Consider the following 15485-nt stretch of genomic DNA (forward strand, 5'->3'; position numbering starts at 1 on the left):
GACCGTTAATTTACAGGTGACTGCCCAACCAGTTGAAAGGTTTGCATTTCCTGTTCATCATGTGGCCTTTGTGTCCTCGCTCTCAGTGATCACTCAGCCCGTGGCAGCACAGCCAGGACAGCCATTTTCTCAGCAACCTGCAGTAAAGGCAGTAGATTCAGATGTAAGTTATAACCCAGAGCTTTAACTGAGTGAAGGAATTAAGCTATAAATTCTGGAAGGTGAGCCAACTTCTGTAATCCTGGTATGCTGGCAACCTGAGGATTTCACTACCCCTTGAAAACTGGACTAAAACCTGTGGATATCATATTTTACTGTTTTAAAAGTGTTCCTTTTCAATGAACTTGTTCCACTGCCCACCCATATTTGTGAACTCCTTGTACAGGAGAAGCTTCTACAGATTTCAAATTTGTATTGAGGCATTTTAAATAATATAGTTTGGCATATCTTAAAAAAAAGCATGGGAACAGGACAATTATAATTCTCTATTACTTTTTTATTTAGGGTGATTGTGTATCAGTTGGGATTACTTCACTGACTTTGAAGGCCATACTAAAGGACTCCAATAATAACCACATCACTGGTCTTAGTGGAAATACAACAATTCCATTCAGCAGCTGCTGGGCCAACTACACAGACCTTACTCTTCTTAGAACAGGTGAGTGTACTATTTTGGATCTTCACATATACATCCACAAATAGGGATAATTATAATTGAACAAAGCATTCTATAATATTCTGATCAATAAATTATAGAAATTGGAACACTATACCTGCCTTGTTTCAGAGAACATTTCAGATAACATCTAGCTTACAAAAGTATCCAAAACAAAATAGAAATTAAAATAGGTAATTAAGGAAATTAAACAGATAATCTGAGGCTGTGCATCAAAATTATATCATGATTCATATTTTTATCCATTTGTTGATTTTTCTAAATTTTCACTAAATATGCATTACATTTATAATAAAAACAAGCAATACATAGATTTTCAAATTGAAGAAAAGGGAGGATAAGATAGGCTAATATAACTTTAATGCCCCATGCAGGGGTTCAGAGTTGGACTGAAAAGTGGGTTCTAAGCTTTCTGAAAGCCATTACAAAGGAGAAAACATAAGCATTATGATTCCACAGTGCCCATCAGGAAAAACCAGTAAACAAACCAGTTGTTGCAGAGAATTATAACTTGCTCTGAGATCAGAACAAATGTGTCCTATGAATTTTCATAAAGTATACCAAATGAATCTGTATGAAGTGATATCTTCAATATTACAATAAATAGTTATAACTTCCACTGTGATGTTTCTTATATTATCGTTATACGGGTTGATGGCATAACTCCAATTGGTAAAAGCCTTCCTACTGAGGCCAAAACAGATTGTAGACTATCTACTGGTGATAGATTGTAGAGTATCTAAAAAAGAGAAATAGATAAATTACTTATACTTGAGACAGGCTTCTGTTAATCTGTTTACCATTAGTCTAGGCCCATTTAAGAACTTTATAGGCCCTAACTTCTGAAAAGTTATATTGGTACTCCCTTCTTACCACTGTTCTCTCACACATATATACATACTAAAGGTGAGAATAAAGGTAAAAAGTGAAGAGTAAAATAAGTAAAAGAAATTCCAATAATAGTCTGATTTTTTTCATATCAACCAAATATCAAAGACAAAACTCATTCCCCCTAATATCTTTTTTCTTATTTTTTACTTCTTCTTGCTTTGATGGTACCCTAAACCAGACAAGCTTGGTGTGCCTACTAGGCAGCAGTATCTCAACCCAGTGTTCGGTGGGACTCAAATGAAAATGAGTTGTGATCCTAGACAGGTACTTAGAATGCCCTATACACTTGCTGGTTAAGGGCAGAGCCTAAGTCTTTCTGAGTCAGTGTAAATGGTAGTAGAACTGGGATCCTCTTCTGGGAAGTGAGGCACTTAACAAGAACCCAGGTGAAGAGAAGGTTGCCCACTGCCTCATGAAGGTGGACCCAAATGGTACCCAGTGGCAAAAACCCAACCTGGATGTTATATTCTTCAAAGTGCCACTTCCAAATAGCAATGTTCCAAAATAACCAGTATCACTGGAATGCTGAAACAATAATATAAGTTTTGGTGTTTTATTGTGATAACAAAATATCATTCCCCTTTTATACACTAAATTTTCCTTCCTAGTGCAAAGCTTCCCTCGAAGTATTTATCTGACTGCTATGGAGAACAGCCATTGATTGCTTCTAATCTCTTTCTTGCTTGCTTACCTGCTGTCCTACTTTCTTACTTTCATCAAGTGTACGATCTCAGTTCTCTGGTTGTATATAGTAAGGAACACCAACGACAGTCATCTCTTCATTATCTTTAGATCAGTTATCTAGTTTGTAGATTAACCACTATAAAATTGTAATAACAACAAAGCACATGAGAAAAAAATAACAAAGCATCGTTTTTGTAACTCTTTCTGGTAGGCAACCCCCATAGGTACTGGAAGTGGGAAATCCCCTTGCAGATCAGCCGAGAGCCTGACAGTGTGGCCCCACACCCTCTTCTACTTTTAGCTCAATAAGAAGCAAAGCAGGGGCCAAGATAGAGAGGAGGTATGGGTTGTGGTTTCTCACACAGAAAATGGGGATGTGAGAATTAAGTGAGAAAAGGGTGGAAGAAGAATAAAGTAAACAGTTGAATCTGCATCTTTGAGCAATCTGGATAAAAAATAGTATTCCTAGTGGATAACAACATTTGGGACATGTTTACCTGGCAACCTATATGATATAAAGTGCTTGTTTCTGTTCTTATTGCTACATAACACACCAGCCCCAGATCTAATGGCTCAAACAACAACCATTTCACTTGCTCACAACAGTGTGGGCCAGGAATTTGGACAGGGATGGCTTATATCTGCTCAGTGATGTCTGGAGCTTTAGCTGGGATAGCTTGACTGAAATCATATCCCTAAGGTTTTGATTCTGGATTTTAGCTAGGTTCTTCAGTTCTCCTGCAGGGAGTGGCCTCTCCACAAGGCTCTCTTGGGCTTCCTCACAGTATATATAAAACATACTGAAAATACAGTACATTTTAAGAAAAAAATACGCCTGGGGCGCCTGGGTGGCACAGTCGGTTAAGCGTCCGACTTCAGCCAGGTCACGATCTCGCGGTCCGTGAGTTCGAGCCCCGCGTCAGGCTCTGGGCTGATGGCTCGGAGCCTGGAGCCTGTTTCCGATTCTGTGTCTCCCTCTCTCTCTGCGCCTCCCCCGTTCATGCTCTGTCTCTCTCTGTCCCAAAAATAAATAAAAAAAAAACGTTGAAAAAAAAATTAAAAAAAAGAAAAAAATACGCCTGCCACGAAACTTCAGTTTTTTTCAAACTGAAAAAAGGAAAGACTTAAATACACCATTGTCATGGATTGTAATGGTGGCAGAAAATTCTATAGAACAAGGACCGTCTGTCTTGAAAGTTACAGAATGCACTGGCATTGTTTGTGAAAGCACAATGAGGTCAAGATCTAACTATACTCTGAAAGAAAGGAAAGGAAAGGGAAGGGAAGGGAAAGGAAGGGAAGGAGAGGAAAGGAGATGGAAGGGAAGGGAAGGGAAGAAAGAAGGAGGGGGAGGGAGGGATGAAGGGACAGAGAGGAAAAGAAAGAAAACAGAAATGATTTTTTTAAAAAAAGATAATAGAAGGAGAGGAATGAAAACTTCAGGGTTGGACAAGAATTGCAAACTCGGTGTGGTAGCCATTATTAATGACAGCAGGAGTTGTAGAAGCAATTATGTCAAGGAAAAATATATTGGTTATCTCATGTTCAAAACCGGGGAGATTTAACATATGGATTAAAAAATATTTGGATAAGCTTTTTATGTTCCACATTCTAAAAATATCTAAAAAGTTTCCTTAAGCTTGTCTGCATGGAAGTAAGAAGAAAGGGTCACAATCGTGCAACACAAAAATAGCATCTGACTTAAAGGAAGTGTGAAAAACAGTAAAATTGTTGAATCAAAATGGAGGGCATATGGTTTTTGTTGTACTATTCTTCCAACTCTTCTGTGATTGAAACTTTTCAAAATAAAAAAGTTTAGTATTTCGGTATCCACCCCCATCTCCCCCAGCTGAGGCTGAGGCTTCTCTACTGCAGGCCAAGTATCCAGGGATGGAACAGAGGCTCAGTATTTTTACTTCCTTTCCCTACTGTCCCTCATTTTAAGCAGCCTCTCTCTAGTCCTGAGCACTAGGAAGATACCCCTAAGAAGCAAGTACTGATGCTACAGAAAGAAAATCTAGCCAGATTTCCCCTGCCCACAGTTGATGGGCAGTTGGAACTCTGACTCTGAGACCTCCTCTATGCGTGTTTATACTTCAATGAATCTATTTGGCTCAATTTCCAAAAATACTTCATTAGGAATTATACAGTACGTTTAAGTCAATGAAAACTTAACTGGGTCTGTGTGAAAACAAACAAATTATAAAAGGAAGTCAATTCTATAATGATGTTTCTTCCTAGGAAAAAATTATAAGATTGACTTTATACTGGATGATATCGCCCGGGTGGAATCTGGGACTCTGAGCCTACCAGCACAGTCTATCGCTAGTGGTGTTGGCACCAATGGTGGCAGCAGCAGCAGTGGCAGCAGTGACAGCAGCAGCGGCAAAGCATCGACTGTGGGCACAGCTGCGCAGACAGTGATTGTAGTAATTAGCTGTCTGATGGGAAGAGTGTTGCTCTTGGAAACATTTATGGCCACAGTCTTGATTTTGAACATAAATCTAGGTAAGCATAGTTCAGTTCTTATGTAATGTATGTATATGTCTCCACATACTGAGGTTCCAGTAAATGGTTACTAAACAGAGATCAAGGGCACAACCATTGTGCATGACACCACTGGGAACACAGAGACATGGTCTTGGCCATTGAGAAAGTAATAGCTTCAGTGGTGGAGATAAAGACAACCTTACAGGAAATGTTATTCACATTACATGACGGCATATGGGAATGTGGGGAATGAGAAGATAATGGTGGGCTCTCTTTCAGTTACAAGGGGCAGAAGCTCAGCTTGAATTGGTTTAGGCAGTAAAATGAACTCACTTAACTGAGAAGTCCAGTTGTGATTTCTGCTATAACTAGACCTAAGCACTCACATGATGTCATCCAAAAATTATGTCTCTCCATCTCTGGGGTCCATGCTCCTTGATGGTAGTAGATTCACTCTCGGGCAGACTGACCACCCCCAAACCTCATGGCAGGGGTACCACCTGTGTCTTCATGTATGTTCTACCAGCCCGGCAGCTAATGCAGAAAGAGCAAACGTCTTTCTCGACACTTTCAGCAAAATCCCAAAGCAGTATCATTGACCTAGTTTGGGTCACACATCCATTCTTGAACCAATCACTAGGGCCACCGGGTGCTGTGTACCCCATCCCAGCTAATGCCAAGGTCATTTTTCTCATCTCTCAGGCTGATACTTCTTAGGCTTCTTTCCTTCAAGCTCCATGTCCCTTCAAGTTGCCCTATGTCCATCCATAATGTTACAGATCTGTTCCTCCTTTAAAGTCTTGGGGCTCCACTTACAACTTCTTCTTTTTTATTACTTCTTTCTTGACCTTTTATAATAGCCTCCTGAATTCCCTGCTTCCGAACTCCTCACTTTCAGCCTATCCTCCATATAGCTGTCAGATTTATGTCATGTAGTGATTTGTCATGTCAGATCCTCAAAGATTCCTCACTACATGCAAATTGTAATCAACACCAAAGGTCCTGAAGTCAGTTTTGAAGATTTCCTCCTGTAACAAATCATTCCTAGAAAAGATTCTTACCATCCTACGTATTCCCTCCCTTTGGGCTTTCTCTGCTCATGGCATCCTGCCAGGCCTTGCTGAAGATCCAGCTCCTCCACCAGGTTTCCCTTCTTTCTTCCCACTCACTAATACATGTAATTCTCTTCTCCCTTGTTCTCCAGTTATGCTTTGTTTCTACCATTATTATAGCCTTTCCTGTGGTATACTTGTATTAAACTTACACAAATTCAAATCTACCTTCCTTCACTAAATAAACTGTGAGTACTCAGAAGATAAGACCACATACCGTATTTATCATAGGTGCTAAAAATGTGATTTAGTTGATTTTAAATATTAAAAGGGGGACAAGTCCTGCCTGCCAACATAGGAGGAAATGTTGAGTTGGGGTAATATAGGCAAACAGTAAAAAGCTTAGATTGGCAGGTATTAATCAGTTTGCAGTTGATCTAATAGGGGAATGATGAAGAGTTTCTGACAGATTAATGAGATGAAAGTATCACATAAAGAATACTGATAAGATTTAAGAAGATGAAAACGGTTCTAGAGATTGGTTGCACAGCAGTGTGAACATACCTAATGCTACTTGTCCACTTTAAAAATGGTTAAAATTTGGGGTGCCTGGGTGGCTCAGTTGGTTAAATGCCCGACTTCGGCTCAGGTCATGGCCTCACGGTTTGTGAGTTTGAGCCCCATGTTGGGCTCTGTGCTGACAGCTCAGAGCCTGGAGTCTGCTTTAGATTCTGTGTCTCCCTCTCTTTCTCTGCCCCTCCCTCACTCTCTCTCTCTCTCTCTCTCTCAAAAATAAACATTTAAAAAATTTTTAAATAAATAAAAATGGTTAAAATTTTGTTATATGGATTTCACCCTGATTAAAAATAAAATTTAAAAAATCAGGGTTGATCTATACAGAACCAATACAGATCTCCAAATATCAAAAGATGATAAATATTCTAAGTTTTAAGATACCGAATTAGATTCTTATATTTGAGTAATAATCAAAATCCAAAGAAAGATTTAAGAAGAATTTGAGATGGGGTAATAATTTAAAAGGATACTGAAGAATTTCAAGCAAGAAAAGCCAAGACCAGAATTTAAATTTAAACATAGATAAGGTCAGGATGAAGGGACACATTGAGGCTGGTTCTGGGAGTAGCAGAACTGGAGGCTGGGGTTTCAAGAACAATGATCAAACAGGAATTATCTGTTCTTTCCTCTTAATGGCAGAAATTAATTAGGAGACAGCTGTCAAGGGAGAAGTGTGGTTTGAAGAGACTCAGTCCTGGCCTCTTATAGCTGAATAAGGGTGGGTTTAGAACTAAGGGAGAAGAGGGAAACGATCAGCACACAAGTTATTGTATTTTTATGCCAGAATTCTAAAAGAAGCAAAACCAGATGTCCATTTTACAATAGCATGACAGGTACTGCTTGAATTTGTTTCTTCTCAGAAGCATTAAACTATAAGGTATAAGTACTGCTTAGTATATCTTTGTGCATTTTGTATTTACTCACTAAATGCATTGTTTTCTTATTATCCTCACTGACTTTCAGCCTGCTTGTTCCCAAAAACTTTGGAATTATATAAAATTCAGAAAATTCTATTTTCAAGTCATTAGTAAATAATATTGTTCCTGGCATTTTCTCCTCCCCCCTCTTCCCCTCCTCCTCTCCCTCCTCCCCCTCCTCCCCCTCCCCTTCCTCCTTCCTCTTTTGAATGTTTATTTATTTTGAGAGCAAGACAACATGAGCAGAGGAGGGACAGAAAGACACAGAATCCAAAGCAGGCTCCCGGCTCTGAGCTGTCAGCACAGAGCCCAATGCAGGGCTCAAACCCATGAACCTCAAGGTCATGACCTGAGCCAAAGTCAGTCGCTTAACTGACTGAGCCACCCAAGTGCCCCTATTCTTGGCATTTTCTTTAGGACTTTTTTTCTCCAGATAGAAAAATTAATCAACATCTTCTCCCTTGCTACTAAATAATTGCTCAGTAATCTATCCTTCAATTAAAACATAAAATGATTTCAACACCACTGTCCTAGTCTTGGGTTACTATAACAAAATACCACAGACTAAGTGGCTTTCTCATGGTTCTGGAGGCTGGAAATTTATTTCTCATGGTTCTGGAGGCTGGAAGTCTGAGATCACAGTGCCAGCATGGTGAGGTGAGGGCCCACTGCTAGGTCACTGATGGCGCCCTCACAGGATAGAAGGGCCTCAGGAGCTCTGGGGGTCTCTTTTATAAGAACACTAATCCCATCATGATGGTTCCACTCTCAGGACTTAAACACCTCCCAAAGGCCCCACATGCAAATACTATCTCATTGGGTGTTAGGTTTTCAATGTAGGAATTTGGGGGTGGGGTGCATTCACACCATACCAACTATTAATGAAATGAAATGCTGGGATTTTTATAACTTTGCATTCTGAATTAACACTTCTATTTGTAAGAAAGTCATGAAGTTCCACTAAATAAAATGACATCTTGAATGTGAAAAATACAAAATTTAAGCACCATTATTGTCTCTCCCCAGTTCCACAAAAAGAGTCATTATTGATTCTAACAATACATGGTCAACTTTGAAATACTACTTTTTTAGTACTGCTTTTGCCCTATTAACCATACCATGAAATATTAGAAATGTTAAATGAATGAAACATATTTTAAACCACACTAGATGTTACTGCTACTTAAAAAAATACTTGTATTGTTTTCACGTTTCAGGATGCAACTAAAAGTGTGCTGTTCCGAAGAACAGGCTGAAAACAAAAACACAAGAGCTGCTTTTTACGAGCTATTTTATTGCGCAACAAGAAAAAGCCTATAGCGTTTTCAAGAAAATAAGCGAAAAATATTTTTATAATATATAAAATGTACTAATTAGCTTTCATGACAAAAATCAAATTTCTTCAAAATATAAGTCTTTTGATTCCTTATATTCATATGTTCTTATTTCATTTAAAAAAAAAACTTTAAGAAATCTTTGATTTGGAAGCAGATATGCCACCTCCAAGTTGCTATACCTACAAATCATAGAGTCCTTTATGTGTGCAAGAGCTTGTCTAGTTTTGACTTACCCACTTTTAGATCAGATTGGAAGCATTTTGAATTTGTGTATGTACTGGGGGATCTGACTTCCTTTATCCATTCATGATGCTCTGATTTCCAATGATCTAAACCATTCTAATTTCTTAGGATTTTGGAGAAATGAGATTTGTGTTATACCTTTTTCAGACAAAGTTGCTGATTTTCAGATCTATAGTAATCCTGTAAATTCTAGATTGCCCTGGATTTCTGGGCCTGCCAAACCCTGGCTACCATTCTAAGAGTTTTTGTTGTTGTCTCTGGAGCAAACTTTTGGAAAAAGCCCAAATTATCTCTGCTTACGTTCTTCCCACTCAAAAATGCCTCAGCTATGAGTGTAGCTTCCTACAACCCCATGCTATAGCACAAGAAATACGTATTTTTAAGAGAATAAAATAAGGGAATGCAAAAAAAATCATAATTAATGTAGATAAGTTAACCAAAAGCTCTCATACTATGAAAATTGTACTTTTTACTCAGAAAATTCTTTTTTTTTTAATTTTTTTTTAATTTTTTTTTTCAACGTTTTTTATTTATTTTTTTTGGGACAGAGAGAGACAGAGCATGAACGGGGGAGGGGCAGAGAGAGAGGGAGACACAGAATCGGAAACAGGCTCCAGGCTCCGAGCCATCAGCCCAGAGCCCGACGCGGGGCTCGAACTCACGGACCGCGAGATCGTGACCTGGCTGAAGTTGGACGCTTAACCGACTGCGCCAGCCAGGAGCCCCTTAATTTTTTTTTTTTTTTAACATTTATTTATTTTTGAGACAGAGAGAGACAGAGCATGAACGGGGGAGGGGCAGAGAGAGAGGGAGACACAGAATCGGAAGAAGGCTCCAGGCTCTGAGCCATCAGCCCAGAGCCCGATGCAGGGCTCGAACTCACGGACCGCGAGATCGTGACCTGGCTGAAGTCGGACGCTTAACCGACTGCGCCACCCAGGCGCCCCTTAATTTTTTTTTGTTTTAACATTTATTTATTTTTGAGACAGAGAGAGACAGAGCATGAACGGGGGAGGGGCAGAGAGAGAGGGAGACACAGAATCGGAAGCAGGCTCCAGGCTCTGAGCCATCAGCCCAGAGCCCGATGCAGGGCTCGAACTCACGGACCGCGAGATCGTGACCTGAGCTGACGTCGGACGCCCAACCGACTGAGCCAGCCAGGCGCCCCATACTCAGAAAATTCTAAAGTAAATGCTTAATTTTGAGGAAGAACTATCAGTAAAGGCATTGTAGCTATGTCCAGAGCAAGAAAAGCTGATACTCAGAAACGTTACCTTCCAGCAAGTAACAACACTAAGGAAGCATTGGGAACAGCTGCGAACATTCAACAAATTTCAGACCTTTCTCTTCTGTCTGACATTTCCTGGTATATTCACCCCACATCATTGTTAATCTTGGTTAAGAAAAATAGTAAACATTTACCAGGTAGCAAATCCAAATATCTTTGTATAAATCTGGCATTTTGTTCAGTCAAACTGAACAAATCTATTTAATCAAATCTATCTATCTAGTCAAATCTATTTAGCATTTACTAGATACGAGACATTATAGTGAGAAGACTACAGGGAATAAGATGCTGTCTCTACTTTCTACCAGCTCACAAAGTAGTTGGGGAAATAGTCCTGGAAAAAGGTAACACTGATGCAGTACAGTATGTGAGGACCACAGCTCAAGGGTGATGCCTGAGATGAGTGTTGAGGAATAAAGCATGAGATGAACCAAGGAAGGAAGAGAGTCCTGGCAGAGGTGTGGTGGCAAGAACGAAGGCTGAACACCAGTAGATGGTGAGTTCCTTGAAGGCAGGGCACTCCTTATGCAGCACATCTTCCTGCCATGTAACAAAACATCCAGCACTAGTAGATCCTGATTCGCTGTTTAGTGGACAAATGAAGCATGTAATGTGGGGAAATCAGCAAGCAGTCAGATGTTACTGGAACACCAATCTGACATAAGGAACGGCACCAAGCAAGGCTGGAAGGAGAGACAACAGTCTTCTGTGCCATGCCATCAGAGGAGCTTGGATTTATTTTGTAGGTCCTAGGGATGCAGTTTTAACTAGGTATTAAAATAGAAGTTTTGGCTAGGACAGGGTGTACCAAACAAAGATGTACAACCTTTTTAAGTAGGTAGCCCAGAAGAGTAGATTGGAGGATTTTTGGAGAGCAGTTTTTTGGAAATAGGTATGCTGAGAGACCCTTTGCAAAGGGGAAGGATTGGATGTACTAGCTTGCAATGCCAAAGCAAGAGACAAGGATTTTAATTAGGCTTATGGAAGCTCAGAGGTTTGAGGCACGCAATGGATTGGTGTCGGACTCATTGCTGTTAAGAATCCTAGACAAAAGGTTTTAAATAGCCTTCATTCATAAGCTGGCCACCTTTTAAAAAAAATGTTTCTTTGAACAATGCTGTCTTAGAAATTCATTTTTAATTTTTTAGAAATACTTTTTAATGTTAGAAGTGGCTATTTACTGGTATATTAGGATTGTTCTATCCACGATGTGAAAAATTCATAAAAATAAATATAATGCTTCCACTTTGCTCAATGTAAGAAACAGGATAAGTTAGTAAGAAAGAAAAAAAAAGAATGTCTTCCTGTATTTCTGATAAGTAAAACATTTATGTCTTGTACTACTGTTTCTACTCTTTTCTAGGCTCTATCACTTTTGATCATTGCAGTGACTCCCAGACGGTGCATCTACTACTACCACTGCGGTGCCTGAGTGGCTCAGTCGGTTGTGCGTCCGACTTTGGCTCAGGACATAATCTCATGCGGTCAAAGCCCCTCATGGGGCTCTATAATGACAGCTCAGAGCCTGGAGCCTGCTTCAGATTCTGTGTCTCCCTCTCTCTCTGCCCCTCCCCCACTCAGGCTCGGTCTCTCTCTCAATAAACATTAAAAAAATTAGAATACTACTACTAACAATAACAATAAATAAAGATTCACCACATGCTTACTATGTGTCAGACATATGCTGAGTGTTCTATGTGGACTCTTTCCTTACAATAACCCTGTGAAGTCATTGTCCCCTTTTCCAGATGAGGACACTGTTGAAACCTAAAAAGATTTAATAAAATGCCCCAGTTCACAGAGCTTCCAATGGTAAAGCTAGGATTCGATCTACCTCCAGAACCAAGTGGCAACATTTCACTGCTTCTCACTTTTCTTCAAGCACTGGAAAGTGTTTCATTCTGAAGAAGTTTTTCATAAAACGTATTTATGTCTAAGACACAAATTCTAGGTTTATACTTTATGACCTCTATGGCCTCAGGCATGTTCTTAGTTTTTCTCATTCTCGGTTTCTTCACACGTAAAATGTGGAAAATATCTACCTTGCAGTGTGGTATTTGAGGACTGATGATAGCATGTATATGAAATTCAATAACAGTGCCTAACAGGTGGTAAGTGGTAAATGGTAGCCACTCTTGCTATTTTTAGTACCATAATGTTGCCTATATCATGTCAATCCCTGGCCCAATAAATCATTAGACTTCTTATTACACCAGAACAAGGTGTAGCATGTAATAAACACTGTGAGTGTTAATTAAATAGACTCTTAGGCTGGGCACAGGCCACCTAGAATAAAGACTAGTTCCCCATCTCCCTTGCCATTAGGAATGACCAACTTTTGTGTAGTAAGTTATAAAACTGGAAATAATCTTGTGGAATATTGTAGGAAGTTAAAAACTGGCTGTTAGGCATCGCTTTGCCTTTTCTTCATCCTTTTCTGCCGTGTGGAACAAGATGTGTCCTTGGGCCAGGGAGACAAAGGCCAGCCCCTGAGTGCTCAGTTGCAAGGAGCCTGAGTCCCCGACAATGTGGTGCCCTATACCAGCCCTTGCTCTTGCACGGTTTCCTTGTTACTTGGCAGAAATACTAAACCTAAATGATATATCTCCTGGTTTCAGAAGATTCTTGAAAGAAACAAGAGAACAGGGAATTAATCCTTCCCATCCAGGGATGTGGGCAGGGATAATATCAGGGCAAGAGAATAATTTTAAATATCACGTATATCTTTGAGGTTTTTGCCTGTATCCTCCAAAACAGAAGTGCTTAAACCTTGATCTGAATCCATTGCATATTTGGTTTAGGAAGCCTACCTGAAACAGGTGAACCATCACACTTTTCTTCCATGTTCATCAGTGGGCATTTTCAGCTTCCTCAGGCCAGTACCAGCTGCCAAGAAGTGTTCAACTTCCAATGAAGGAAATACTCACCTCTCCAGAGAGTAGCTACAAACACATTTGTAAGACCAAAAGGAAAAGTACCTGCTGTAGGGGTTACAATAGGTATTTGAATACTTATGGGCAATCTGACCAGCTGTAACAAGCCTCTAGCTGTCTTACTTACAGGTCCTAATAGACTACTCTAATTATGATGATCAGATTATTCTAAAATTAGATAACTCCCTATGAAAAAACTGTTCTTTCAGGCATTCTGTTTACCCATGACAAGCTGATTTTATTAGAGAAGTTCCTCCAGGTTAAGTGTTCTTTATGTTTTTCACTTCTCTAACATGCTTAGCACACGCTGTGCCGATGGTCAATGTTGAATAAACTGTTTCATTAAACAAATGAGTAGGCTGCACAATGAAACTTTTCCTCTACAAGATTTTTGAGATAAACAAGTCCTTCCAAATATTATAGAAATTGCACTTTATCTTCACTTACTGCCTTAACATTTCAAATAACAGTGTATAAAATTCACATCCAGTTAGACAACACAAGTTGTGGTTGCTATGGTAATGGGCTCAGAGCCTATGAGCAGAAAAAAATAATTCCTTTTGAACAAGATATTTATTTGTGTGTCCAGTTACGTGGCAAGAGTATTTTCCTTTGGCTTTTCTTTACAGTAATTTATTCAGGCAGATGACCTTTTATGCATATAAGTTCTCCTGAGGAAGAGAGAAAATAAATATATTAAGTTTTTATATTGAAGCAGTATATACAGAGAAATGTTTTTAATAAGAATTGATGGTATGTCTCACATTTTAAAGGGCCAGACATGGTCACAGGGGGATCCAGGAGCAGCAATTTGAAATGAAGAGACTAAAAAGCAACAATCAAGACACATGTCCTTCCAAGTGAATTTGAATTGATGGACAACAGCAAATCTCTATTTTGAACCGGACCTTTATTGTGAAGAAGCTTTAAAAATATTTATATTAATCATACAGCAAAGTACCAAGCTAATTTGGAGGAAAGAAAAAAATAAAATACAAAAGACTAGTTAGAGATGATTATGAGAATTCTGGTGTGCTAAAATGATAGATACTGAGAAGAAAGAATGGACAAAACTTGGTAACAGATACTATTAGAAGCACAATATCCCAGAAGTAGTGAGAAAAAGCATGGAGAAGGTAGGGTTGTAGGTGCTTTCCTTGTAACAGCTGTTTTCACGTTCTTTTTTTTTTTTTAAGTTTTCATTTATTTATTTTGAGAGAGAGAACGAGAACGAGTGGGGGAGGGGCAGAGAGAGAGAGAGGGAGAGAGAGAGAATCCCAACAGGCCCTGTACTGTCAGCCCGGAGCCTGTTGTGGGGCTCAAACCCATGAACTGTGAGATCATGACCTGAGCTGAAATCAAGAGTCAGATGCTTAACCAACTGAGCCATCCAGGCACCCCTCCCCTTCTGTTTTTAAAATCAAAAGGGCAAAGGAGTTGAGGGATGTACTTTAAAATTTAGCATTCCTTCTTCTTTCCCCCTTTTTATATGTTACTAGCAAACATGTCTATTTCTGGCTGCTGGTAACAGAAAATTCACTCCTCTTTTTCCTGGAAGCACTATGCCCTGCTGTGAGCTGAAAGAAGATTCTGCTAGACTTGAAGATGATAAAACTTTCGTTGACCTTATTGCTTTGTTTCCAACACATTTCCACATACATTATGCCACTTAGTTTGCAAATTAAACCTATAAGGCAGGAATTATTAATCTAATTTTGCAGATGAGAAAACTAAGCTCAAATGTGTTTAAGGCTGAAGCCACAATGTCCATCATGCTACAGCTGAATGAATTAGGCTTTCATTGTTCATTCAGTGTTGTTTCATTTTTAAGTTTTCAATTCACATACGAAACAGATTGTGTTATAAACTGTTACTTTATATTGGTTGTCGGCATCTTAACACATTTACCCTTAGAAATAATAAATGGCCTTACATTTCCAGATCTCAGATCATATCTACTTAACTCATAATATAGCTGAACTATATTACAGCTCTAATAACAACATGGACATTAGCCAAAGAGGTATTATGTTGTTGAACCTCACTACTGGAACACAGAAGTGAAGAGTTAAGGGTATCTTTTTATTTGAATCCATTTTCTTTCCTTCCTTCCTTCCTTCCTTCCTTCCTTCCTTCCTTCCTTCCTTCCTTCCTTCCTTCCTTCCTTCCTTTTAGAGAGAGAGCACAAGTGGGAGAGAAGGGCAGAGGGGGAGAGGCAGAGAGAGAGAGAGAGAGAGAGAGAGAGAGAGAGAGAGAGAAATCTTAATCAGGCTCCACGCTCAATGCAGAGCCCAATGCAGGGCTCAATCTCACAACCACGAGATCATGACCTGAGCCAAAATCAAGAGTGGGGTTGCTTAACTGAGCCACCCAGGTGCCCCTGAATCCATTTCTAATA

At 39.4% G+C, this 15485-nt stretch overlaps 1 protein-coding gene across 1 annotated transcript in view; it reads left to right on the forward strand.

Moving 5' to 3' along the window:
* PKHD1L1 (PKHD1 like 1) overlaps positions 1-9324 on the forward strand; it is a 158151-nt gene extending 148827 nt beyond the window's left edge. Inside the window, exons 75-78 of the mRNA XM_042973164.1 lie at positions 17-163; positions 505-658; positions 4493-4759; positions 8504-9324. Of these exons, the coding sequence (XP_042829098.1) occupies positions 17-163; positions 505-658; positions 4493-4759; positions 8504-8514 (579 nt within the window). The 3' untranslated portion in view covers positions 8515-9324. The remainder of the gene's footprint in view (positions 1-16; positions 164-504; positions 659-4492; positions 4760-8503) is intronic.
* The last annotated feature ends 6161 nt before the right edge of the window (positions 9325-15485 follow it).

This window comes from Panthera tigris, chromosome F2 (assembly GCF_018350195.1).
Source record: "Panthera tigris isolate Pti1 chromosome F2, P.tigris_Pti1_mat1.1, whole genome shotgun sequence".
NCBI classification, from domain to species: domain Eukaryota; kingdom Metazoa; phylum Chordata; class Mammalia; order Carnivora; family Felidae; genus Panthera; species Panthera tigris.